Below are 26,050 nucleotides of genomic sequence, written 5' to 3'. Positions count from 1 at the left end.
TCAATTACTTCCTTGTATCATAAGCAATACTAAAGCTATGAAAACAATCATCATAAACGATATTGTGTCCTGTACCCTTTTTCAGTAACATTGGTTATGATATAAGTTACTAATTGATGTGCACACTTTTAAAGCGAGTAGAAGTGTTGGTGAATAAGTCCCACGGGACATTTCTTTGACTTATTACACTTACTGTGGTTCTCGTGGGCAATCAGGATGGCCCTTGTGTTGTATACATAAGTTCCCTAAAAAGCACTTCACAATCTGGTACCTGGTCGTTCTTACCCACTCTAACCATGTACTTGTTGTAATATAGTATACTCTGTGGGCATGTGAACTTCGGCCATCTGACCCCAAACTGTGACTGGGGAAGTGCTCTCATCATGAATTGTAGTGAGCACGTACACATCACGCCTATCTGGAAACTTGAATGCGAGCAGTTGGTTGGAATGCAACACAGCGCTCTGAGATTTCTGGAGCTTTGTCAAACAAGCTTCTGCGGGAATCCTTTACGCCGACAACAAACTGTATCGCAGGCCACAGTGCCAGCTTTGTACAGCTCACTGAACCGCTCTAGTCCTTTATAGAAATTGTCCACATAAATGTTATAACCTTTATGCAGGTGTGGCTGGATAAGCTCCCATACAATTTTCCCTGTGACTCCTAGCATGGGAGGAAAACCTACAGGGTTGAAAGTGGAGTCCTTCCCTGTATACACTCGTAAGCTGTACACATGAACAGTTGAGTTCTCACACAGCATGTATAGCTTGATGTCATAGCGAGCTTTTTTGCTCGTAATGTACTGCCTGAACAGCAGCTGCCCTTTGTACAGGTTCAAGGACTCATCAGTGGCTATATTCTTCCCAGGAGAATAAACCTCTGGATACCTGAAAGACAAATGTTCCACGACAGGCTGAATTTTGAATGAACTGTCATGGTCTGGATGGTCCCGGGCAATGCAGCAGAATTGTAATTGAAATGCAGCATGCGCTGCAATAGCAAAAAACAATCTCTGCTCATGTACGGTGTGAAGATGGGGGTTACCCTAACTGTGCGAGTAGACCAGTAGGACAGCAAGGTTGGTTTATGCCCTATCCCCATTTTGAGCATAAGGCCCAAAAATGTCTTCAACTCCCCTAATGAAGTGGGAGTCCACTTGTATGCCCGAGAATGAAGCTCGAGAGCGCTTGATGCGCAATTTGCTCAAAGAAGTCTGCATCCAAAAAGAGGTCAACAGAATCAATTGGTAAAAAATTGGCCATATCTGCTTTAAATCCAGCGTCGCCAGTAAAGGTGGAATTTGGGGCTGAACTAAATTGAGGGGCTGTCAAGAGAGCACTTTGTCTGTGCTTGTCGTCGCACATGCCTGTTCTCAGGGTTGGTCTAACCTACTACTGTTGTTCTGCTGCACAGTCTGTGCTTGCAAAGTGACAGCATGACTGTCATCCTCATGTCCCTCAGAATCGCTGGAAGATGAGTCGTCGGATGGAACTACGCCGACTGAAAAATCACTTCCAGATTCTGCTCGATTGTCCTCTCCCTAAGATGCTGTCTTGGTATTTACTATCTCAGTCTCTGATCCTGCCACAGAGCTGTCCTTCATAACCCAAGTTAGGGCTTTAGCAGTCATCCATCGATACGCCATCTCTGCGACTTCCTAAAACTGTCCTTTTAAAACACTAACCTACGTATAAGGTAGATAGGTTGTTTTGAAACTGTGTTGTGTGCAACAGTAAATAACACCAGCCACCTTACCTTTTTCTCTTTCCTAGATCAGCAGGTTCTCCAAAGACACAAAAAAACAGCAGTATTACTTCACCGTGTGATTAATGAAAAAAAGAGAAACAGTATCCTTTGGGCAGTATTATGCCATTTAGACATCATCTATTCTATATATTTCTCATTCAACCCTCAATTTTCTCATTCCATTACACACGGTACATACTCAAGACGTTTTGATCATATATCGCCCACAGTTAATCTGAACACCTGCAGTTCTATAAAAATATAAATCGATTTTAAAAATATTTCATAAAAACACAATATTAAAAGAGGTGATTGACATAATCCAACAACATTATATTACAAATTGCGCTGTCATAAAACAATGTTAAAAAAGTTTCAATTCAGTTAAAAAAAGAGAGTACATACCAGGCTCCATGCCCTTGAATCTGGTCAATCACGGATGTGTTTATCTTGCTAATGACATAGTGTGTGCAGTTCAATAAACTTTATTCGACAAAAGAGTCATAAAAGCATCACATGTACAAATACATTATACATTAAAAACAATTCTATAAATAGTGTGTGTGTCTAGGTTATGTACTCTGTTTTTTAACTGAATTGTAACTTTTTTAACATTGTTTTATGACCGCGCAATTTGTAATAGAATAGAATGTTGTTGGACTATGTCAATCGCCTCTATTGTGTTTTTATGAAATAATTTTTACATCAATAAATCGATTTATATTTTTCTAGAACTGCAGGTATTCAGATTATCTGTGGGCGATATATGGTCAAAACCTCTTGAGTATGTACCGTGTGTAATGGAATGCGAAAATTGAGAGTTGAATGAGAAATATATAGAATAGATGATGTCTAAATGACATAATACTGTCCAAAGGATGCGGTTTCTTCATTAATTCACCCTGCCACATACCCATCATCACAGCCTTTAGCAGTGGTGGCGCCCAGTGTGACAGTCCTTTTTAGCCCCCACCCCTTGACCTCCTCCTTCGATTCCCTCACTACCACCCAGCAAAAGTGCCCCTCATCTCTCCATAGCCCCTCTCTCTCATACATTAAATTTGTTTTAAAGCACTGGTAATGCCTGGCTTTACTAATCCACATAAAATACAGATCTGTTCTTTGCAGCATACACATTAATACCCTGCACTACTTTATGTCATGTCAAAACTGCCATTCGACACAGCTCCGATCTGTCTGTACACACACACCTATATTTAAATAACTAACCAAACCACAGTCACTGGATGATGCCATCAGTGATGTCATCAGTGATGTCATTTGAGATGTCATCAGTGATGTCACTGACCATGTCATGAATGATGTAATATGTGACATCATCAGCAGTGGATTGCGGGCGCGCGAGATGTAGTTAGTACAACTAACTATATCGGAGGAATTTCAATGGTTTTGTTTGAGTGAAATGTCCAGCTAACTATAACACCCCTAAAACCTATTGTTTTTTCAGTGAATTTCAAAGGTTTTGTAAATGACAATTTTTAATGTATTAATTGTTATACTGATTTTTTTTTTATACTGATTTACTACATTTTTTAAACTATTTATTATTAGATATATTTTTTTTAATTACATTATAATTACATTATACATTACAATACAACATATACTTTCTCACAATGAATTACTTTAGTTTAAATACTTAGCAAATAGTCAACAGACTTTTAAGTACAGTAGTTACAGTTGTTGCAATGGGCAACACAATTTCAAACACAAAGCAGCATTGAGCTCAATGTGAATTTCTAGTTAAATGCAATTAGTTACGTTATGGATTACTTTTCTAACCAAAGGACTGGATGCTAGATTCAGTCCTTGGACATCTCCTGTAAACAGTTGGTTAAAAGCGTTTTGGTTACAGTAGTTATTTTTAAGGAATATTATTGTATTTTAAAAGTTGACAGAAAATGTTTCACATACAATCACCAATGTTATCCTATAGCAGAAAATTCACATAGCAGGTAAGTAGTGTTATCGTTACTTTTTCTTACTCAGTGGTGGATCATGGATCCAGCACTGGCCAACCTCCTGTAAACAGTTGAAAGAATGTGTTTAAGTCATACAGACGATTTTTTAGGAATATTTTTAGTTTGTGAAAATAGACACTTAGAAACTTTTCTGCTGAAAACCACACAATGGATTCCTATGGAAGGAAATACAAGTTACTGGTAAGTACGCTTAGAATTACTTTTCAATGTCAGTGCTGGGCTAAAAGATGCAGCCCTGGGTTCTCTCCTGATAACAGGTGAGTAAATCAGAATTCGTAGTTCGGCTGATTTTAGAGGAATATTTGTACAATGGTAAAGGAAGGGGGCGGGGCCTGAGGTGACGTGTGCAAACACGCTCTGTGGCGTGTTTTAAGTTGGGGAATTAATTCCTCTTCAATCCTGAGGTCCCCTGGGGGCCAACTAGCCCACCAGGTACCGCCAGTATGCGCCAGGGAGCTGCATTGCAGAGAGGTGTTCAGAGGCCACGCCCCTTTTTACAACACTCTGCAACTCGGCTCCGTGGCGCTTACTGGAGGTACCTGGTGGGCTAGCTGGTCCCCAGGGACCCTCCGGATTGAAGAGGAATTAATTCCCCAACTTAAAACGCGCCACAGGGCGTGTTTGCACAGTATCACCTCAGGCCCCGCCCCCTACCCTGGGTGCGGGGAGAGTGCGCTGATCCTCTGAGGCCATACATATCACTAACTTTTTTACCCTCATTTTCTCAGGAACTACTGAACGGATTTACACCATTTACGCAAAAGGCACTAGTCTGAACTGAGGACTACCTCTTTGCCAAATTTGATGTAATTCCGTTCAACAGTTCGGGCTGTAGCTGCGTCAACAGGTCCTATGGCAAAATGCATGGGGAAAACACGTTTTGGGACCCCCCTTTTTTCTCGGCCCCCGCTTGACGAATCACCATGACATTTTCAGGATAGGAGCGGACCGGAGCTGGCCAAAAGTCTGGAAAATTTCGCGAAGATTCGTCAATCGGTGCCAACGTTATTCCAAATAGACTGTTGCGGATTTCCTATGGAAAGTAGGTCCTAACTATATCTACCTACTGGCGACCACCAGTAGGTAATATATATATCAACATGATACTGCCTTACGTATGAGGCGCCACACACAAGCGTTTGTTCAACCTTTTATTCTTGCTGGTACCAGGGAAAACGGCATCTCCATACAGCAAGGTTTAGCAACCAAACGCGTTTCGGGATTCCTCAGCCCTTATTCATTGGTTATCAGTAGGAGGCAAAGCTGCTCTATTCAGCGCTGTTGTTTGCCGCCCCCCCCCCCCCACGCCCCTGGTAAAACCATGACTTAATTTTCCCAAAAATGCCCCCGGGTGGGTGCCCCACATATGTGAGGGCTGAACTCCCACAAACAATCCCTGGTGTCTACGGTCCGTTTCCTGGCCATGGATTGTGATCCACGGCCAGGAGCTCTCTCTTGTCCATTGATGCCTCCCTGGCATCTGGGGAGGCCGTTTTGGCCTTTGTTTCCCCACCAGAGTGGGAGAGCACGCTTACCTGCTACCTGCTTCTCCGATGGCTCCGGTGAGAGAACTGTGATGTCAGCGTGCCTTACGGCTTGTTGATGTCACAGATGTGCTGGGAGAGATGTAAAAGTGATTCTGTGTCTCTCCTAGGGGTTTAAATTTTTTTTTTTTTTTTTAAACCTCCAGTGCTTTGCACCGGAGTATTTTCTGAAGCTCTCCCTGGTGTTGGCCAATGGCCACTGGCCGATGCCCCCGCCAATAGGGTTAAAGGGAGGGGATCTCCATTGTTGTGGAACCAAGAGAAGAACACAAAGCTAAAGAAAAAACCCAAGCCTTCACGCTAGGGTACAGGCTACCTGAGAGACCCTCCGAGTCCATCTTGTGGCTGGCTCCAGTTCTGACCTCGTTTTTGGCTCCGTAACATACACTGGCCCCAGTTACTTCAACATTGATGCCCGTTACGTCTACGCAAGAAGAGTAGGACCAGTAGCACATGTCCGACCTTGATCGAAGTTGCTTCCAATTCCACCCGATATGCCACTTCTCCAACTAGATTTACTACCTCCACAAAGGAGACTGCACCCTGTGTTCTCATTTTGGAATGGATTCTGACCATGACTATAACCCGGGTGCTGAGTTTGCCCAGCCCTATCAGGATTATAATTTTTCGAGGACTTACAGGAGGCTAGTGGTCTCAGTACCTCCCTCAAAACAGGTCTTCTTTCACCCCCGGTCAACCACAGAAAAATCCGCTTCCTGTGCAATACAAACGCATAGGGCGGCCGAAGAACTTGACATCCAGCTCCCTACCTTGGAGGTCAAACAAATCCTCCAACCGGGCAAACATCTTCTGAGCCCCTTCTTCCATTTAATGAGGCACTGATGTATACCATGTTGGGGGTTTGGGCTAATTCTTGATCTGACCTCCCAGAAAATTAACAAATTGTCAGGGCCGTCCCCCTGTTCCAAGCAACCCTGCTTTTCTTTAACAGCACCCTTCACCCGAGAACCTAGTAGAACAAACCTACACAAGCTCATCTAATCCCAAGACACTTTCTATCATTCCCCCATCAAAGGAACTAAGCAGGTGAAAACATTTGGCAAACGTCTATTTTCTTCCACTTGTCTGGCCCGCTGATCTGATAACACCAGCTGTTTGTTGGGATGCTACTCCCACGCCCTTTTGAAATAGTTGACACAAGTCCTCCTTGATGTGCCCAAAGACCTTCAACCTGTTCTCGCTCAGGCAATTCAAGATGTTTGTGATGTTGCCAAGTTCACAATTCATTGTGGCTTCGACACCACCAATTCCAACGGGTGGGCTATAGGCACCAGTTTTCCCATTCACAGCCATGCATGGCTGTGCTTGACTGAGTTCTCAGTCGATGTCCAGTCCTCCCTAATGGAAATACCCTTCAACTGGACTGGTCTGTTCCATGGCAAGGCTGATTCAGCTGTAGAGCTTATTACGGTGAGCAAGGCTCATGCTCTCTGGGCCTTTCCACCCTACCTTGCCTACCGCAACAGTTACACCGTCTTTTTGCGATTTGGATGAAGTGCCTCATACCTCCAGCTGCCGCAAGGAGCCCAGCAGTTTCGCAGCTGAGTGCCCACCGTGGCCAAGTTCAGTGGACCACCCAGTCAACCGCCCGCAGCCCCACATGCCAAACCTGTTTAGAATGTCCTTACAGGAATGCAGCCACCCGGTGGAAGGCAGAATTCACAGATTCTACCCAGGTTGGCAGGCTATAACTTCAGACAGGTGGGTTCCACAGATCGTCCTCAGGGATTATGCCTTACCCTTCCTTTCTTCCTTGCCACACCTTCTGCCGTCTCCCCAGCACAGCAACTAATGGAGTACCATCACTCCATTTTGCAGCAGGAAGTACAAGCCCTTTTGGCTAAAGGGGCTATCGATATGGTGACTGCTTCAGAAGTAGGTGGTTGTTATTCTTGCTACTTTCTGGTGCCCAAGAAAGATGGGGTCCCACTGCCTATTTTAGACTTGTGCTTTCTCAATGCCTTTTACCAGGAAGAGAAATTCAAAATGCACACTTTAACCCAGGTCTTGTCTGCCTTCGACCCTGGAGACTGGATGGTGTATTTGGACCTGCATAATACCTATTTCCACATACCTGTTCTGTCGGCACACCGGCGCTACCTGCAGTTTGTTGTTGGAACATGGGCATTTCTAGTTAGCAGTGCTCCCCTTTCGACTGTCCAGTGCCCCTTAGGTGTTAATGAAAGTGATGGCAGTGGTGGCAGCTCATGTTCAGCAGTCGTGGTGCCACTCTTCCGTTACCTTGGCGACTGGCTGTTGAAGGCAAGTTTACCCCAAGCACAGGCAGTCGTCATTCCCTCAAGACTACGGTGAACCTCCTATCATCTTTGAGCAAAGTCACAACTCGCTCCTTCGCAGATGCTCCCTTTCTTGAAGCCACTCTAGACACTGTCCAGTTTCATTCCTTTCTCCCAGGAAAGAGTCCAGGATATTCAGGCTATGATCCAGATCTTTCAGCCTGTCCTGGATTTCAGTGAGGTAGACTCTGAGGCTACTAGACTGACTCACTCCTGCATCCTGCTGCTTGAGCATGTCAGGTGGCACATGAGGGCTGTATAGTAGGATCTGAAGTCCCAATGGGTCCAGAATCAAGGGGACCTCTCCGAACACAGTCAGATTTTGCAGAAGACTACAAAAGATTTGCAGTGGTGGTTGCTGGACCGCAATTGGGTTAGATACATACCCTTCTCCCTTCCCCACCAGGAGCTAACAGTAGTGACTGATGCGTCACTTCTGGGCTGGGACGGCCACTTGGAGAGAGATGGAGATCAGAGGCTTCTGTTCTCCACTGGAGTCCCGAATTTATAGCAACGTGCTGGATATGAGGCCTGTCTGATGGCATTGAAAGCCTTCCTTCCCTCCATCAAAGGGAGGCTGGTGCAGGACAACCTCACCTCCAAGGGGCACTGCAGCAAACATGACTGGGTACACGTCCTGGACCCTGTGCCTGGATGACTTGAACCACCTGGCAGGATATGTGAATTCCACAATGGACGAGCTCAACTGTCAACACCAACAGATCACAAGTGATAGCTTTACTCAGAGGTGGGGCAAGGTCTCTTCTGCGAATGGGGAGAACCTTAGCTAGATCTGTTCGCCACTGCCCAGAACGCGCAATGTCAGCATTTCTGCGTGTTCGATCTTCCAAGGCATCTCTCGCTCAGAGACTCATTCCACCTTGAGTGGAACTGTGGACTCCTGTATGCCTTTCTGCCAATACCACTCCTGTCCAGTGTTCTCAAAAAGATAGGACAGACCGAGCCCAAGATATCCTAGTGGCTCCAGATTGAGCACGGCGAGTATGTTATCTAGAACTTCTCGGCTTGAGCAGCTGTCCTCCAATCAGGCTGTCCTTCCGGGAGAACCTGATGACGCAGCAACAGAGCAGTGTTCTGCACCTGGGCCTTTGGAATCACCACCTTCATGCTTGGAGATTGAGCAGCGACAGCTGACCACCTTCGACCTTCTTCCTGCAGATGGTTGATGTCATTTTGGCAGCCAGGTGTCCCTCAATAAAAACTGTATACACCTGTTGTTGGGACAAATTTGTGGTTTGGTGCTGCACACTACAGATTGACCTCCTCCAGTCCAAATTATCTGACGTTCTATTGTTTGTTTTATCTCTTGCCTGGCAAGGCTTTGCTTCGGACACTGTTAAAGGTTCTCTTTTGGCTTCTTGTGAATGCCAGATCAGTCCTCTTTGTTTGAATCACCAGCTGTGACATGTTTTTTGAATGAGCTCCAGAATTAGCTCTCACATTACCCTCTTTTAAATTATGTTGGGGTTTGTATTCTAGCAGGGCTGTGATTATGCCACTTTTTCTAAATATACCGGACTCTGAACATAATGGAGTTCTATTTATGTCAAATCTTTGAATATCCGCAGCCTTTTTTATGAATAGACTTCGTAAAGGTCAGAATTTTGATCTCTATAGGGTTCTGATTATGCCATCACTTTTGGTATACCAGAGCAATGATTACATGCTAGTTCACTTTATATTGTTATTCTAATTGCACCATTGATCTCTGAATGACTTTAGTTTCCGAAGAAGCGTCCTGTGAATTGCTCTGTCAAATCTAATTTTAAGCATTTACTTAGATTCACAAAATGATTCGGTAAATCAACCCAGATTATATTTGTGCTTCAGTGCCTACGTTATAAGCTGAGGATCAGAGGGATCACTCAGTCTTTGCCAATTTGAGCACATTATATCATTTTTGGACAAATCACTTCCTTTTACTGTGCTTCCATTCCAGTGTTTTCCATAATTGTGAGCATATTCCAAGTGCTAGTTCAATGATTGGTTTAGGTTTTACAACTAGATGAATCCTACAAGGTCTTATAGAGTCAAAACGTCCTGGGTCAAATTCTCGTAGTTGGCTCACACATGCAAGGGTAGGTTGGTATGCATAAAAGGATTTACTCAAAAGAAGATTTTTGTAATAATACTTCTGCTTGCAAGTCCTGGAAGTAGACAGGAAGCGATGGTTCCAGTGACAGAATTCCTTGTGAGTTTGTGCACACCCATATACTTATATGTGTTGGGCATTTCATCAGCTCCTCAGTCTCCCATTCCTACCTTGGCAAAAGATAGAAATTTACTAGTGACAAGAGTATGAATAAAACGTTTTTGATGATGGGGCAGGATCTGCAAATAAAAAGGCTGAGCTGTCGCAGACGGAGTTCCCCCAAGCAGGAAAATATTCTCCCAGAGAAAAACTTTTTAAAACGTGAATTTGTCCTTGCAGACTTTCACATGGGAAGATCTTCTCATGTGTCTGTGAACTTTACATATGTTTACGAAGTGTGTAGTTGCTAAGCCTACAAATTAAGTTTAAAAAGCAGTGAGCAATGGTTGGGCATGACAAGGGCTTGAAGCCCTCATCCTGGCACCGCATGCCCGAACAGCCATTAATTGGCTCTGTAGCCAGTATTAAAGAAAATGTGGGGAAACAAATCCTATTTGGTGAGGTGGGGATGTGGGGAGAAGGTGAAAGGGTATGTGTCCTAGATACCTATTGTATCTATGAATAGTTGTAGAGCTGTCTGTGTGGTGCCACTGGCTGTTTTAGTGCAGAACTTGTTGTTCTTCACTGGTTTTAGATCTCCATTGTCTGTAAATTCAAATAAATGCCACAAGTAAATGATCCTGATCTAGTTAACAGCTACTGGTATAGGATTGTTATGGCCAGGACTTGATGCATACATTTTCTTTTTAGCAACACATTTACCATAAACCATTGTGAAGTTAAATTGCCACAGTTTTTTTCTTGGCAGAAGCGAGACAATAGGTGTCGAACAAGTTTTGTCTCATACTTTTCTCTTACCTGTTTAGTGAGTATTATTAAGGAAATTGAAGCATGTTCCCCAACACCTTTTCACACACAACATTCTATTTTAACCATTTGCATTCTGTAAGATTTGCAATGTGGATCAGAAATAATTCTGTAGGCATTGATATGTTTTATGTGTGAGATTTGTATGGATTCTCTCTGAAAAATCAGTATGCTAGAACGAGTACAATTTCCATCACCTTCTAGTTGTAAGAGCCCAGGGTCTTTATCTATGCAGACAATGTAACTGGATGTGTTTTACGTCCAAACTCAAAAAGGCACTCACTTGCGTGCTCTGCCAAGGTGTTATTTGTAGGGCTTCATCAAGGAGCTCTATAAGACAATTACCCAGCTGGAAGGTGATCTGAACTAGAAAGCCGACAGATGGCGATGTGCCACTCTGACCCATACAAAGGTTTTCTCCATCCAGATAGAACAAAGAGTAGTTCGTATTGTTGGCTTTCTCCATTGACCTATCCGTGACTTTGTTACCATGTTCATTACCCAAGTTAAGTTACGTGGGAATATAGAAACTGTCTTGGTATTCCTGTATTTCTGAAATGCTGAACCGCAGTCACATTTTCTAACTGTTTCTACTAATGTAGTAGTTTTGGTCTGAAGAGCCAGATCTGAATCTCGGACCTAATAAAATCAGTGATGAAGATGTCTTACCGCTTTCATTCCAGAGAAGACTTTTTACCACAGAGAAGCTTGGTAATGCTCTATGCCTTTACACAGTTGCTTAGCTTGTGTGTCTGGACCTTGCAGGTCTGACTTACCGGTATTGATCCTTTTTTGGTGATGCAAATGGCAATAAAACTTATCACCACAAATCATGACAAACACAATCTTATGGCTGCATGTTTACCACTAGACTTTGGCCTAGGTTATTCCTTCTCTTCTTTGGCATCTTTATGTAATTCCTTTGCAATATCTTTTCCCCACCTGTGGATCCAGGCTTAATGATGCAGGGCTTACTTGGCTGATATGGAGGCCTAGAAATATACTACAGGTCAAGTATTTTCTTTGCAGAAAAAGATGGCTCATCAGCACCTCTAGAACTAAGGCCTTTGTCTGAAAGATCAAGAGCCTTGGTAAAAGTGATCACTACACTAGCTTCTAGTAGTGAACAATATCTGCTATAAAATTGCTGGTCTTTCTTGCATTTACCTCAGCCATTAGACCTCTTTGTGTCTGACATCAAGTCTTCAGCAATAATTCCAGTCTGCGAGCATTGGAACAAATATCCAGCCCTTCTGATGCTGCCCAATTTCTGTCTCTTCTCTTGCGGCTATCCTCCTCAGTAAAGGCCGCTCCGGGTTTGGAACACCTTGCCAATAGTTTTAAGGGATAAGTCTCAACAGCTGTTTTCATGAAAAACTGAAGATTAGTTTGTTGGGCTAAGCAGGCATTTTTAAGTTCAGTGCATAGAAACCCACGTGCCTTTTGTGTGCTATTCAAGTGCAGTCAGTCACTCACCCCTAGAGTATTCTTAGGTCCCTTCCTCTCATAGAGAAGTCCCCTACCTATTGTGGCATAATGTTGATGTTGTTTTGAAAACCTTTGTCTGCCAACCGTTTTAACCTATGTCCACTTCTGAAACTTGACTCTAATTGCAGGAACTTTTTTCATTTCATAAGGCTTTATTCGAACATAAAACAAGTTCATAAAAGCACCACAATAATAAACAACAATATAAAAACATTCAGAGGCGGAAAATTCATTATCTTGAAATTGTTAAAATAGCATACTTTTCCTAGCATTAATAGATTTAAGAAGGAATGTAGCCGTGTAAAAACACACATCGGGATGATGTAAATTAAAAAGTAAACACATACAGTCGCGTAGTGATCTGACCCCGAATTTTACAAGCAAAGGTTTCAGATAGGCTGTCCGGAAATGTTTGTAGAGCTGGCAAAGCAGAAGAAAGTGCACGGTGCTTTGGGGAGTAGAGTTATCACATGGACATGGACCAACTGGACGTAGGTTCAAAGAGGGGAAGGCAACAAGGTTGTGGACTATTCCCATTCTAAGTCTGGTCAACACAAACCGATGTGCCTTCCAGGTTACTTGGGATAAATATGGTTGAAAACCCACAAATTCATTTAAATCGTGGTAAGAAACATAAGATGAAAGATTAGAGCTATTTCGGTGTCTCTTAATGGAAACCTGATGTAACAGACACTGTTTAAGGTCAAATTTGGACAATACATCTGCCCCATGATGATCCACAATGATATTTATGTTAAAGATCTCCCGAAAGTTGTCAATAACATACTTTAACCAGGGGATCCTTGTATAATAGTCCAAAGTAAGACAGTCAGAAATGATAGCTCTACACAATGAGGTCTCTTCTTTGGTCCAAATGGAGCGCCATAGGGTCAATGGTCTAAGGAGGATCAAATCAGAAAGGTGGTAAATGCCCAATTCGTTATGCACTATGGCATTAGAGACAGAGCTTGGCAGGCACAAGAGTTTTTTCAGAAATTCATTCTCTTCGACCTGAAGGGATCCTGCCGGGGCATAGCCCCATATACCGGCTCCGTACAAGGCAATAGAAACACACCGTGATTGTAAAATTTTCAGCATGTCGTTTACCCGCCTATCCCCCAATTTAGTAGCCATTGTAAAAATACCGTAAGCGCTCCTGGCCATTTTAGACCGTACATTCTTATGTTCATATGCCCAGGTATTTTTGTTTGAAAAGGTAACCATCAACAGCCTGAACCTTTTGACCCTCTATAAAAAAAGTAGGGCTGTTTTTGTACCGTGCCTGCGACCATATTCCATAACAAAGGTTTTGGATTTGTTTAAAACTAACTTTCTGCTTTGGATAAATTGCATAAAGCCATCCAGCAGCTGTTGAAGACCATATGGTGTACGTGAAATTAAAACCGCGTCATCCGCGTAAAGTAACACAGGGACATATTCATTTTTAATTTTGGGGGCATCCACAGCCAGAGATTTTAGAAAGGAATCAATCTCATTGATAAAAAGTGAAAAAAGCAATGGGGCTAGCCCACATCCCTGGCGTATTCCCCGCCCTCTTTTAAACATGGGTGTACATTCACCTTGCGGTCCATAACTGACACATGCTCTCAGTTTGGTATAGAGGCGTGCTAAGAAGAAGACGATACCCTCCGGGGCCCCCATTTCTAACAACTTTGCCCAGAGGATACTGTGATCCACCAAATCAAAAGCACTACTTAGATCCGCAAAGCAGAGGTAAATAGTGCCAGTCTTAGCCAGAGTATATTTACCGACGAGCAGTTCTAAATTTAAACACTGCTCAATCGTACCATGGCCCTTCCTAAAACCAAACTGGCTATCAGCTAAAATGCCGTTTTCCTCCGCCCATTCCTTCAATCTCACTAGGAGCACACGGCTCATAACTTTTACAGAAGAATCTAGCAGGGAAATCGGTCGATAGTTCTTGGCTTCCCCACGATTGCCTTTCTTAAAAATTGGGATTAAGATGGATTCTTCCCAAGTCGGGGGCATCTCATTACTGACGGCTACATTAAAAATATTGGTAAGCAGAGGCCCCCATATTTCTGGGACCAGTTTGTACACGTCAATTGGTACCCCATCTGGGCCCTGTGCTTTACCCCCTTTACTGTCCCGTATACTATCTAAAACCTCCAATACGGTAAAATCTAATGGGATATGCGGCCATCTATTCCCTGAAACACCAGATGCACTATCAGACTGAACATTTTTTGAAAAATGCGAGACCCACTCTGCCTGTATAACGTTGGAATTTAATTCCGGAATTTTGTCATCTTTGAGAAATGGGGAATTTACAGTTTTCCAGAACAGGGTACAATTGTTCAATTCAGCTGCCTTAGACAAATTGTCCCATGCCTCCTGCCGGAGTTCCAATTTCCTACGTTTAAGGGTTTCTTTGTGTCTGGCTCTTAAATCTACGACCAGACCCTTATCTCTAGGTATTACTGATAGAGCGGATTTCAGCTCCCTCAAAGCCGAAGTGCAGGTTGAGTCGAACCAGCCCCGTGGTCGATCTTCCCTTAGTTTACATGTACTTGTAAGCTTAGAGCTGATGGCCGCATTGATACTGATTAAATGGATCGCGATGATATCTGCTAGGCAACTAGATATAATAAAATCAGACGTAATGTCAGCCTTTGCCCCTTCCATCTGAGTCTTGTGCCATTAGGACGCTCGGCCACAATACTATTAACAGTGCAGCCCGTACTACGAGCACCATCATTTTCCCATAACATAGCCTTTACTACCAGGCAGTTATGGTCACTGAGTTGAATGTCTATTACTTTAGGAGCCGTGGTCCAGGCTTCAAGACCCGCGGAAATACAGATAAAATCAATTACTGAATTCGATCCCCGACCTATAAAGGTAGGGCAGATCTCCCCCTTTGCATTTTTCTTATTGGCCATGATATACATATTATATGAGGCAAGGAGGTTATTCAGGGCATCTCCATAATAATTGTGTTGGAAGTGAAGAATCCCGTCCCTATGACCATCCACCAGCCCGCAGACGTTAACCTCTGAAAAGGGACAGGTGGTAATATTGAAATCCCCTGCCAAGAACAGATCAAAGAGTACATTTGAGTCCTTGAAAAAAATCACCCAGTGCCTGTGAAAGATCTTTAACCGCCTGATCTCTAGAATCATTAAAAAGATTATTATAAAAATTAATTAAAAGAATGTTCCTACCTCCTCTAATATTCAGCTGTAAAATCTGAGAGTGGGCCCCAACTTGAACGTATTTTATAACCGACAGAGGGGCTTTAACTGAGATCAAAACAAGTAGGCCCCCCTTTGCTCTTCCCGATACCGAACCAGTAGCGGGTAGCTGATATGAATTGAAACCACTATAGCCTTTAAAATCCGTGCACCAGGTTTCCTGTAGACAGATTATATCAAAAAGATCTAAAAATTCTGACCACCCCAGACTATCTGATTTTGATCTAATTCCAGCGATATTCCAACTGGCAATATAACAGCCAGAAAAACCATGGATTCCTGACCCCAGATTAAGACAGTTACTTCCCTGTTGAAAGGTGGCCATGTTGGAGGTCTCCTTATCTAACACAGATAAATCTACTGGATCTCCCTCCTTACCCAAAGGCATACAAACTACGATTGACCCGGGGATTTCCTCCTCCAACCCTGACAAACATACGTTTTGGGCCAAACCCAACAGAGCTTGTTTCCCCGGGGTTTCCATACCCACCACTATTCGAGATTCTGAACAGACTACAAGGTCACCCGTCTTGTCCGTTGATAAAGGTTCTTCGATTAACCCTGAGACGACACCCACCTCAAGTCAGTCATTTTGGTCCAACCCGCACAGGCAATGAAAACGGTTAACACTTTCAATCTGGGAGCTGTTTACCAAGCTAAACGCCTCTTCTCTCCTCGATCTCCCTCCCCCATGGTGCACTGAAAAGTGCTCTAAATGCTGACTATAGAAAAAGCCAAGAGGGCGGAGTGAAATCCCCTGATCAAAGCTGGGGCGGGACGTAGCTCGAATCAAAGCTGTTGTTGCAAGGTGGGTGGTACTGAAATTAATGATAACACAATCCCCAGGAATATTTTTAGGGGACTTTCCGATCCAGTTGGTTCTGGTAGTAGCCAGAATCTGATCTGCCATAGCCACAAGAAAGCCACACTCACGGTTAAGCCATGCCACGGTTTTATTTTTGAGGGAATCCTGTGATTCCACGGAGCGATAAGGCCCGTCCTCTCTGATAGGTGGCACATTAGTCAGAACTGCCACATAAGGTGCGCAATCAGGCGGCAGATTTGGTTGGGAGAGGCCGTGATTATTAAACTTCCCCCTACCAGGAGTCCTAGTCGCATTCCCCAGGGCATAGGTAACAGCGTTAAGGGGGGTACCATTAGGGCAAGAAAGCATGGCTGGAATAACACTAGATACGTCCCAAGAAATAGGTTGTGTTAAATTACCAGCAAAGCCCTGCCGTTCAGTGGCAGGAATGGTCCTACTCATTGGCTGTGAGGGGGTAATCATGCCCGCACCTATCTGACTGGTACTGGATAGATCTTTAGAGGGATGCACACTTTTATCAGTAAAACCCGCAGTCCCAATTACCACAGCGGGCGGTTGAGGGCTATTGATGGAATTGAATCCAGATTGCACCAATTCGCCCAATCTGTTCACTTCCCTAGATACAGCCTCGAGTTTATCTAACAAAGGTAAGATAATTTTATCTAATTTGCTATCAATCATGCCAACTAGCAGCTCAAGCTGATCTGGGGCCAGTGTCATGTGGGTAAAATTAGCATCATTATTTGAACAGATATGCTCAAAAGAGCCCGCGTTAGGAGCAGAGACAATGCTCTTTTTACTTTTACGGCCCCCTTTCTTAGGCAGAGCAGGTCTATTTAAATGTGACCCTGATCTTAACACTCTGTGCATTTTAGGGACCACAGGGGTCAAAACAAACGAATCATTAGGGGACCTACTAATATCAGATACCCTGGGGGGGTTCGTTATCAAACAATGGAACCTGTGTTGGCTCAATTATACATGTACCCTCCCTCACTGGGGAATCTGTAAGAGCCAAAACTTGGCTATCATCAGTGGAGTGGATCTCAACCGGGACTTGTAGGCTTATTGACTCTAGGCCGCTATTGCTAGTCAGACCTAGGGTTAGTCTACGTTCCTTATTTATTTTATCTACAACTTTGACTAAATAATTATCAAGTGTAGAGACTATAGGGCGAGAAGTCCCATTTGGCTTGGACATGTTGCCTTAGGATTGAAAATAAAATGGCAAACACAAAGAAAAACCAATTAAAATAGCACTTACTATGAAATGAAACCCACAATAAACATTAAACATAAAATAAGAATAATTCGATACCACGGGTAAAACCCTAAAATGGGACCACAAATTGCAGAGACTCAACTACACGCCACGGAAACGCAGTGTGTAGTATGCAAGTAGCACGGACCAAATAAATCCTGTACGGCAAAATACAGTCCACAACGTGCAACAGAATGCCAAATGTCCCAACGTTTGCGATTATCACAGTACCTTATTGCAGTGTCCGTAACCCGAATAAAGGGGGTGGCCCAGCCCTGCCTTTCCCTGCCCCGGACGGCCACAGACGGCCCGCCCACTGCCCGGGCTCAGCAGGCGCGCGTCCCGCGACGCGGAGAGAGCTGCAGCTTTTCAAGCGCCTCCGGGCGCGCTGGCGGCGGAAATGACGTAGGGAGCAGGGGCTCCTGGGGATTGTGGTTTCCCCTCGCGGCTGCGTTGGTCCGCCGGCGAGGGAGACACCCAACAGAAGCACCCCGGTCAGGCGTCCCACCGCGTGAGATATCGCTGGATTCTGTGGCTTGGTAGGTGGCAGATGTGCCCCCCGCTCCACCGAGGGAGCTGCAGCTTTTCAAGCGCCTCCGGGCGCGCTGGCGGCGGAAATGACGTAGGGAGCAGGGGCTCCTGGGGATTGTGGTTTCCCCTCGCGGCTGCGTTGGTCCGCCGGCGAGGGAGACACCCAACAGAAGCACCCCGGTCAGGCGTCCCACCGCGTGAGATATCGCTGGATTCTGTGGCTTGGTAGGTGTCAGATGTGCCCCCCGCTCCACCGAGGGAGCTGCAGCTTTTCAAGCGCCTCCGGGCGCGCTGGCGGCGGAAATGACGTAGGGAGCAGGGGCTCCTGGGGATTGTGGTTTCCCCTCGCGGCTGCGTTGGTCCGCCGGCGAGGGAGACACCCAACAGAAGCACCCCGGTCAGGTGTCCCACCGCGTGAGATATCACTGGATTCTGTGGCTTGGTAGGTGTCAGATGTGCAGGAACTCCTTTTTCATGGTGTTTACTTGGGCTTGCAGAATCGACAAGCAAGGAACTTTCTTGACTTGGGACTTTGTAACCACTTGTAACCTTTACTTTTTCAATAATGTTTTACCTGACTTAGGTTTCACCTAGGAAATTTGTATTCCTGTTTTTAGGTCTCGCCTGACCCAGCGCATGCGCTGGTCTGGCGAGACTTATTGAGAGGGCTCTAAAAAGTGCTACCAGGCCAGCCTAGAGCTACAGTGCATGTGCGCAGGCGCGTGCGCTGCGTTTTACCGCAATTACTTTCACTTTCGCGGCCTCAAGGCCGCTTGGCATAGCCAATAGGTCTCGATTTTGGGACCTTATAAGTATTTAGTTACGCAACTGTTGCATGGCTAAACACTTATAAGGTCCCAAAGGCGAGACCTATTGGCTATGCCAATGCTTGTTTCCTTAGTCCTACTTTTGATGCAGGGAGGACTTTCCACAATCATAAGTTTACTGAGATAAATTTGAAGAGCTTCATCAATTCATGCCTTTTCAACAAAGCAACAAAGACCACTAGTCCCTGTTGCATAACTTCTTTCTCATTCCCATTCTAGTAAGGGCCTACCTCCATTAAAGAATGTACACGAGAAGAGGGAAAAGCCACTACATTGTTTTTTGACATGTCCCAATTGATCTCCTCTCTAGAATTGCCCCCTCGAGTACTTACCATGCCTTCTACATAGTTACCTCAATAATCATTATTGGGAAAAAAGGAGGGGGGGTTGATTTTTATTTTTTATTTTTAAGAAGAATGTCTCTGACAATCGGAGTCCTCTTCCTCTATATTTTGTGATTGTGATCCTTCCCATAGGACTGCAGGAACTCCTGACTTAGTAACAGGTATTCACCATAATAAAAGCTGTACTATCGTATGTTGTATGACCATGACCATTGACAATTATCTCGTCTTAAAATATTTCCTACTTATAGATGGGGCGAAGAGAACTAAGATGACAGGATCTACAGGTGTAAAGTAAACTGCATTGAGCCTCCGAATGCTAAAGCACCTGGTGTTGTGCAGTCCAACAGCATAAGTACTGTTGAAAGTAGATTATTTTTCTTGGCCATTGCATCAAATGACTAAAGTCCTTGTGAGTAAGCTTTGAAGTAAAATAAACTGAAGACCGAACAGGTGAATGTATACTGGAATGAGAAGGGGGTTTTCAAGCGGTGGCTGTGAGTGCGCAGTTGGTGGTTCTGTGCTGCCTTATAGTTTTTTCACATTGACAAAGAAGTTTTTAGCTGGCCTCTTTTGGGAATTCCACAAGAAACCTATCGGTGAATAATCAGTTTGTCTAAGAACTTGTTATAATACATAGTTTGTTCTGTCTTCTCTGCTTTTGCTGATACCAAACATAGGAAGAAACATGTGTAATGTAAATCTAACAGCTGTTTTCTCTGTAATTTGAATCTTTAAGGTATGAAGACAACTGGGAAGCCATTCACAGAGGAGCAATGGAATGTGCCAAAGCTGGAGAGGTAACATTGTTCTTGATTTGTTTTTTACAACCCAACATTGGTAAACTGCAAAATGTGTCTACATCCTACTTATAGCACTTGGGCCATAGAAACGAGTTAACAACACTTAAAGAAATTGTGTAGCTCCTTTTTTTCCTACTCTTGAGCCTGACCCTATTCCAGGGACAGTAATCAAAATCAGATCCTTCAATCGGATAAAAAAAACAGCACAGCAGCATCTTTTAAAACTATTTTATGTAATTAGGCAATTGGGAAGTGATATCGTCAATACTTAAACAAAACTGTATGCCAAATCCTATTTTGTTCTGAAGTGATCATCACTTCTATTTTGTCAGCTGATTACCAATATCCAGTTATCACGTTTTATTTACCTTGCAAGTGCCTAAATTTCAGCTAGCGAGAGACAAGATGGCGGATGCGATGCGGGCTGTGTAAGCAGCTCCTTTCCCCGGCTCCGCGTCTTTTGAAGAAAAGGGAGAGATTATGCTAACGGAGGGCTGAATTTTTCAACGAATTCTTCATTATCGAGAACGAGAGTACTTACGTGACTATTAACTACAGTAAAGGAGTTCTAAACCGGCGAACCCTCAGTCAGTGGTGACCCTCAGCGACTTCAGAGGTTATCGGATATCAGCGGCGTGTCTGACCTGGGCGCTCCATTACGGAGTTTGCTGGCTGCCCGGCTTGTCGAATTCAGCTGCAACGGATGCTGCTTGATGCTCTCGATGTGCTCCGGTCCCGCGAACGCTTCATTCTGTGGCGTTTTCTAGGATTCGTAGCGGGAAGCCGGCTCCTGGTTTACCGAGGGAGAGAGAGCGGAAACAACGTCCTACAAGGAGGTAGGAGAATGCCGCAGAAAACACAGAAACTGCATATGAAAGTCCAGACACGCAGCGTAAAGGTAAAACCGCCTGTGAGTGAGAAATTGTCCATAGTTAAAAATGCCGCAACTGACCCCTCACTTACAAAAATATATGAACTTACGGACAATAATGAGGATGTGGGTAACGCTCCGGCAGATCCGACCAGCATAGATACATTTATACCGGTACCTCAGTGTTCTTTAAAACAAAATGCTTTACCAATTCATGGCTTTTTTGATAAAAAAGTATCAAAGCATACTGCAACAGTATCCTCAATGATTGCTATTACGGAGGCTACAGTTCTGAATGGAGACAATGTTACCTTGGGTGGCGGTTCTGTTGATGTTACAGACTCAACAGTGACAAGCTTGAATCTTAGGGGCCAGGACATTCAGAGTCTTATGACAGATGGAAGACAAGCCGATGTACTGCAGGATATTACGTCCAGTGAGCCCTCTGCTGCCACAAAAGCTAACTACGCTTTGGAAAACTCAAAGACCCAAGAGGCGCTGGAAAATTTTTACTCTCTCTCAGATCATTCATCTGATGAAAGTTTAAGTGGGAGAAGAGACTGGGCGGAGAATATGGAAGAAAACAGTTCCTCGGGGGAAGGAGAAGATGACGATGAAGATGAAGATGCTGGTCAATCTTTCTTAATCTCACCCAATGATAGTATGGCTACTTTGAAGAAACGTAAGAAGAGGAGTACTCTTAATCTTGCGTCCAATAATCTAAAAAAAGCTTAGAATACTGTCCCTGTTCCTGCTTTCTTCGGTGAAAAGGGTTTGGTTGGTCAGACCGGGGCTGTATGCATAGAGAGGTCCGATTCTACTACAGACATGAACTCTGACTGAAACACCCCCTGAAATCACATTGTCAACCATCTATGACACTATGATGGCTCATCGGGCGGAGACTAAATTAGAAAATCTGCGCACTCAGGCTTCCTGTATTAAATTAAAAAATACGGTTCGTCGTGCAATTAAACTTTCCTCTGAAACAGCAGACAGAGTGACAGAAGCAGAGGCCCGTATCTTAGTATTAGAGGAAGAGATGAAATCCCAGAAGCAAGAACTTGAACTTGTCAAATGCCTTAAGGACGACCTTTCTTATAAACTGTCAGATCTTGGAAATCAGGCCCGTAGGAATAATCTGCGTTTCCTTGGAATTCCAGAAAAGAAAGAGGGAAATGACGCCAGACAGTTTGTGATTGGACTTCTAAATGAGGCCTTTCCGGATCTAACTGAGTGGGACTGGTCAAAAGAGATCCAAAGAGCTCATCGCTTCCCTTTTTCTATTAGGAAGCCACGGCAGGGTGAAGAGGAGTATCCCCGTGCAATCCTGGTCAGCTTTAACAATTTTTTGGCGAGAGAAGACATTTCAACTCGAGCTAGACCGGATAAAAAAGCAACTGCCAAAGGATGCTCTTTTTTTGTTCGACCGGACTTTTGTCAGGCGACAGTGACCCAGCGTTGGCATTTAAGGCAGTTAATTTCGGATTTCCAGAAAAAGGGAGCCCTTGTTTATTTGCAGAACCCTGCCAAGTTAAAGACTATCTGGAAAGGCCAAACAAAATTTTTTTTTTCAGAGATCAAAGCAAAAGAATATTTAGATACTCTTTAATCTAAAGTTATTCTATTTTGGCATAAGGGCTTATTTGTTTCATCTTATTTCATCTTATGAAGACTTATTGTGAACATTTATTCTCTTAGAGAACAGTACTTCTGATGTTTCTCCTTCTTCCTTTTTTTTTTTTTTTTTTCCCTTTCTTCCTTTTCTTTTTTTTTTTCCTTCTCAACTGACGCGGAGCTTGGTGAACGCAACGCCTCTTCTAGCAGGAACTGAGAGTTCCTGAGTCTCATATGGTGGGGGGGGGGATGGGGATGGGGGTGGGCCGAAGGTCTTGTACCTGGGGGTGGGGGGGGTTTCGGTGGTGGGGTTTGGGGTGTAAAGCAGCAAGAATGGTTGACCTAGATATCAGAAATGCACAAAAAAATAAATTCCATGAGCAGAAATGTACTTATAAATATCTGTTAAGAATACAATATGGGGAGAAAATTAAAAATGTGTTCGTTAAATATTAATGGCCTGAATGACTATAGGAAGATTGGGGTCTTACGTCATTTGATTCACCTGCTGAATATTGATATTCTTTGTCTTTAAGAGACACACATTCCTTGGGGTAAGAGGGATCTGTTAAAAAGATTAGGTTTTGAGCTTTTAGTTTGTTCTAAACAAATGGGAACTACAAGAGGAATAGCTATTTTGATAAAACAAGGGATTGGGAAGTGTAGTAAAACGCTAGGTGATAAATGGGGTAGATGGGGAATTGCACAGATTTTTATAGATAAAGTAGAAATGACAGTTTGTTCATTATATGGTCCCAACTTAGGTGACAAAGAAGTCTTTAATTTTGTTAATTGTGAATTAGCGAATTGGAATCAACCTTTAATTATATGTGGTGATTTTAATATCAACATTGTAGCAAACTGTAATATAAGAGATATTAGGTGTCACCAAGGACGGAAGGCTCAATCCTATAGGGCCCTCAGGAATTTAGTTTTGGGGAACGGTTTGATTGATGTCTGGAACAAACTTAGACCAACAGAACCAGGCTTTACTTACTATTCTGCACCGCATTGTAAATTTGTCCGTTTAGACTATTTCTTTATCTCTCCTAAGGTTTTTGATGATTTAAGCATAGAGGTCTTACCACAAATTATTTCTGACCACAATCCTATTGTTTTAAAGCTCTCAATCCCTTCTTTTGAGCATTACAATAAGAGACAATGGTCATTTCAGAGAAACTTATTGCTAGATCAAGAATACCTATCCCATATGGATGGGATCATCAAAGATTTTTTTGCTAACAATAATGGATCTACATCGATACAGGTAGTCTGGGATACCTTTAAATCTGTCATTAGAGGCGAGACTTTGAGTTTCTCGCAACATCGCTTAAAGAAAAAAAAAACTGAATTTATGGTTGCTCTGGATAAAATTACTTCTGCAGAAATAAATTTAGCTTCCTGTATTAGAAATGGTATTGGTATTCAAGAAGCACAGAAATCTGTAGCTGTGGAACGTTCGACTGTCTATTCTTTCCTGGCTGAACAAGTAGCGATAAAATATAAATTATTTAAAAAAGACTGTTATGAATTAAGTGAACAGACGGGTAGGACCTTAGCTCAAAGGCTGAAACAAAAAGCGGGCATTACGGAAATTCTCAAAATAAAAGACCAAGATGGTGTAATTCAGGAGTCTACTGTAGGCATATTAGGGGCATTCCGGGATTTTTACCAATCCTTATATAATAAATCAAATGATGGTACCAGTATAAGGAATGATGTGCTTAATTATTTCTCAAATCTAGATAATCCCTCCTCCCTCACTAGTGATCAAGGTATAACACTAACTGCCCCTATAACATGGGAAGAGGTAGAGGAATCGATATTGAGTTTGGCTATTGGTAAAGCGATGGGCCCGGATCATATCCCTTTAGAATTTTATCGTACCTTCCGTAACATTTTGAAACTAGAATTATTAAAAGTCTTTCAAGAAGCTTTTGCAGGTAGACCTCCTCCTTCATGGTCATTAGCAACTATAGTTGTATTTAAAAAAAAAGGTAAAGATGCTCTGGATTTGGGGTCGTATAGACCAATTTCTCTACTAACCTGCGACAGCAAGATCTTTTCTAAGATATTAGCAAACCGACTGAAAGATTTTATGCCCAATTTAGTTGTAAAAACCCAACATGGTTTTATTAAAAATAGAGACACAACGGACCATGTAAGAAGAATCATTACCCTTCTAGACTGGGCTCAGGCCTCGAGATCCCCAGTCGGCGTGGCGCTGTTGGACGCTGAAAAAGCGTTTGACAGGGTCGACTGGGGATTTCTCTGGTCTGTCCTAGCCTGGAAGGGATTCCCAAGCAGATATATAACAGCCTTGAAAGCCCTATATATTGACCCTAAGGCGAGCATACGAATTGCTTCGGATATTTCAACAACATTCACAATAACGAGGGGGACAAGGCAGGGATGCCCATGTTCCCCCTTGTTATTTGCATTATATATAGAACCATATTTAGAAAAAATTCTGCGAGATGATGATATCTCCCCTGTGACGATCCACCAAATTGAGTATAAGATTCTGGCTTATGCCGATGATGTCGTGATAGTGACCTCAGACATTAATCGAGCTTTTCCTAAGATTATTGAAATAGCTAGCGAATTTGGATCTTATTCTGGCTATAAATTAAATATCTCAAAAACACAGATGATTCACTCTACTGCTGGCGCGCCAACTGGTTTGCCATTGTCGAAGACTGCTCTGTACCTAGGTGTGATTCTGTCACCTAAACTAGAAGATATTGTTGGGCTTAATCTTGATCCAGTACTTGCTGCTACGAATAGGTCCCTTGAGAGGTTGGATAATTTACATCTCTTTGTATGGTCGCGCTAATGTCATTAAGATGCTTTTTTTTCCCAAATTTCTTTATTTTTTTCGGACTATACCATTATTTTTTCCATCCAGTTTCTTTATTAAATTAGATAGGATAACTTCTAGATTTCTATGGGGATATAAAAGAGCAAGGAAGTCTTTACTTAGTTGTACTCTACCCTCGCTTCGGGGTGGTTGGGGCATCCCTAATTTTCGTTTATATTACATGGCGATATCACTTAGACTAATGAGCAGCTTAATTTTTGAGGGGATAATTCTGGATGATTTTTTATATCCTTCAATTTACACAATGATTCTTGGTAGTCAAGCACAAAGATGCTTGGTCCGCTTTCTAGAACCAAGTTACTATAAGAAAACAAGGTTCAAGATAATGGAAACAGTCTTCCAATTATGGAAAATGTGCAAACGAAGACTTCATCTAGATAGTAACTTTAATTTTTATATGCCTTTATTTGATAACCCATCGTTGCCATTAATTTTTTCTGATTATACTATGCAGCGCTGGCAAAATTGTAATATTCGTCAAATTGGGGATCTTTTTCCTAATGAACAATTTATAACATTCTCTCATCTTCAACAACTGTATAACTTACCTAAATCAGATTTTTTTAAATACCTTCAAATACGTAGTTTCCTAAATTCAAAGAATTTAGTGAACTTTAACAAAATTAAGAAACATGAGGTATTAGAATGCTGCTTGAAACAAAAGAAAATTGGGGTGATATATAAAGCAATGATTAAAGGCTTAGAAGATAACCT

At 43.1% G+C, this 26,050-nt stretch overlaps 1 protein-coding gene across 1 annotated transcript in view; it reads left to right on the top strand.

Annotated features, from left to right (window-relative positions):
* Window positions 1-26,050, top strand: part of DTNBP1 (dystrobrevin binding protein 1) — a 516,522-nt gene that overhangs the window by 132,261 nt on the left and 358,211 nt on the right. The window contains exon 4 of the mRNA XM_085607033.1: window positions 19,904-19,964. Within this exon, the coding sequence (XP_085463159.1) occupies window positions 19,904-19,964 (61 nt within the window). The remainder of the gene's footprint in view (window positions 1-19,903; window positions 19,965-26,050) is intronic.

The sequence above is a fragment of the Triturus cristatus genome, chromosome 5_2 (genome assembly GCF_964204655.1).
Source record: "Triturus cristatus chromosome 5_2, aTriCri1.1, whole genome shotgun sequence".
Lineage (NCBI taxonomy): Eukaryota > Metazoa > Chordata > Amphibia > Caudata > Salamandridae > Triturus > Triturus cristatus.
Note: the sequence above shows the minus strand (reverse complement) of the source record. Positions and strands in the feature narration are given on the sequence as shown.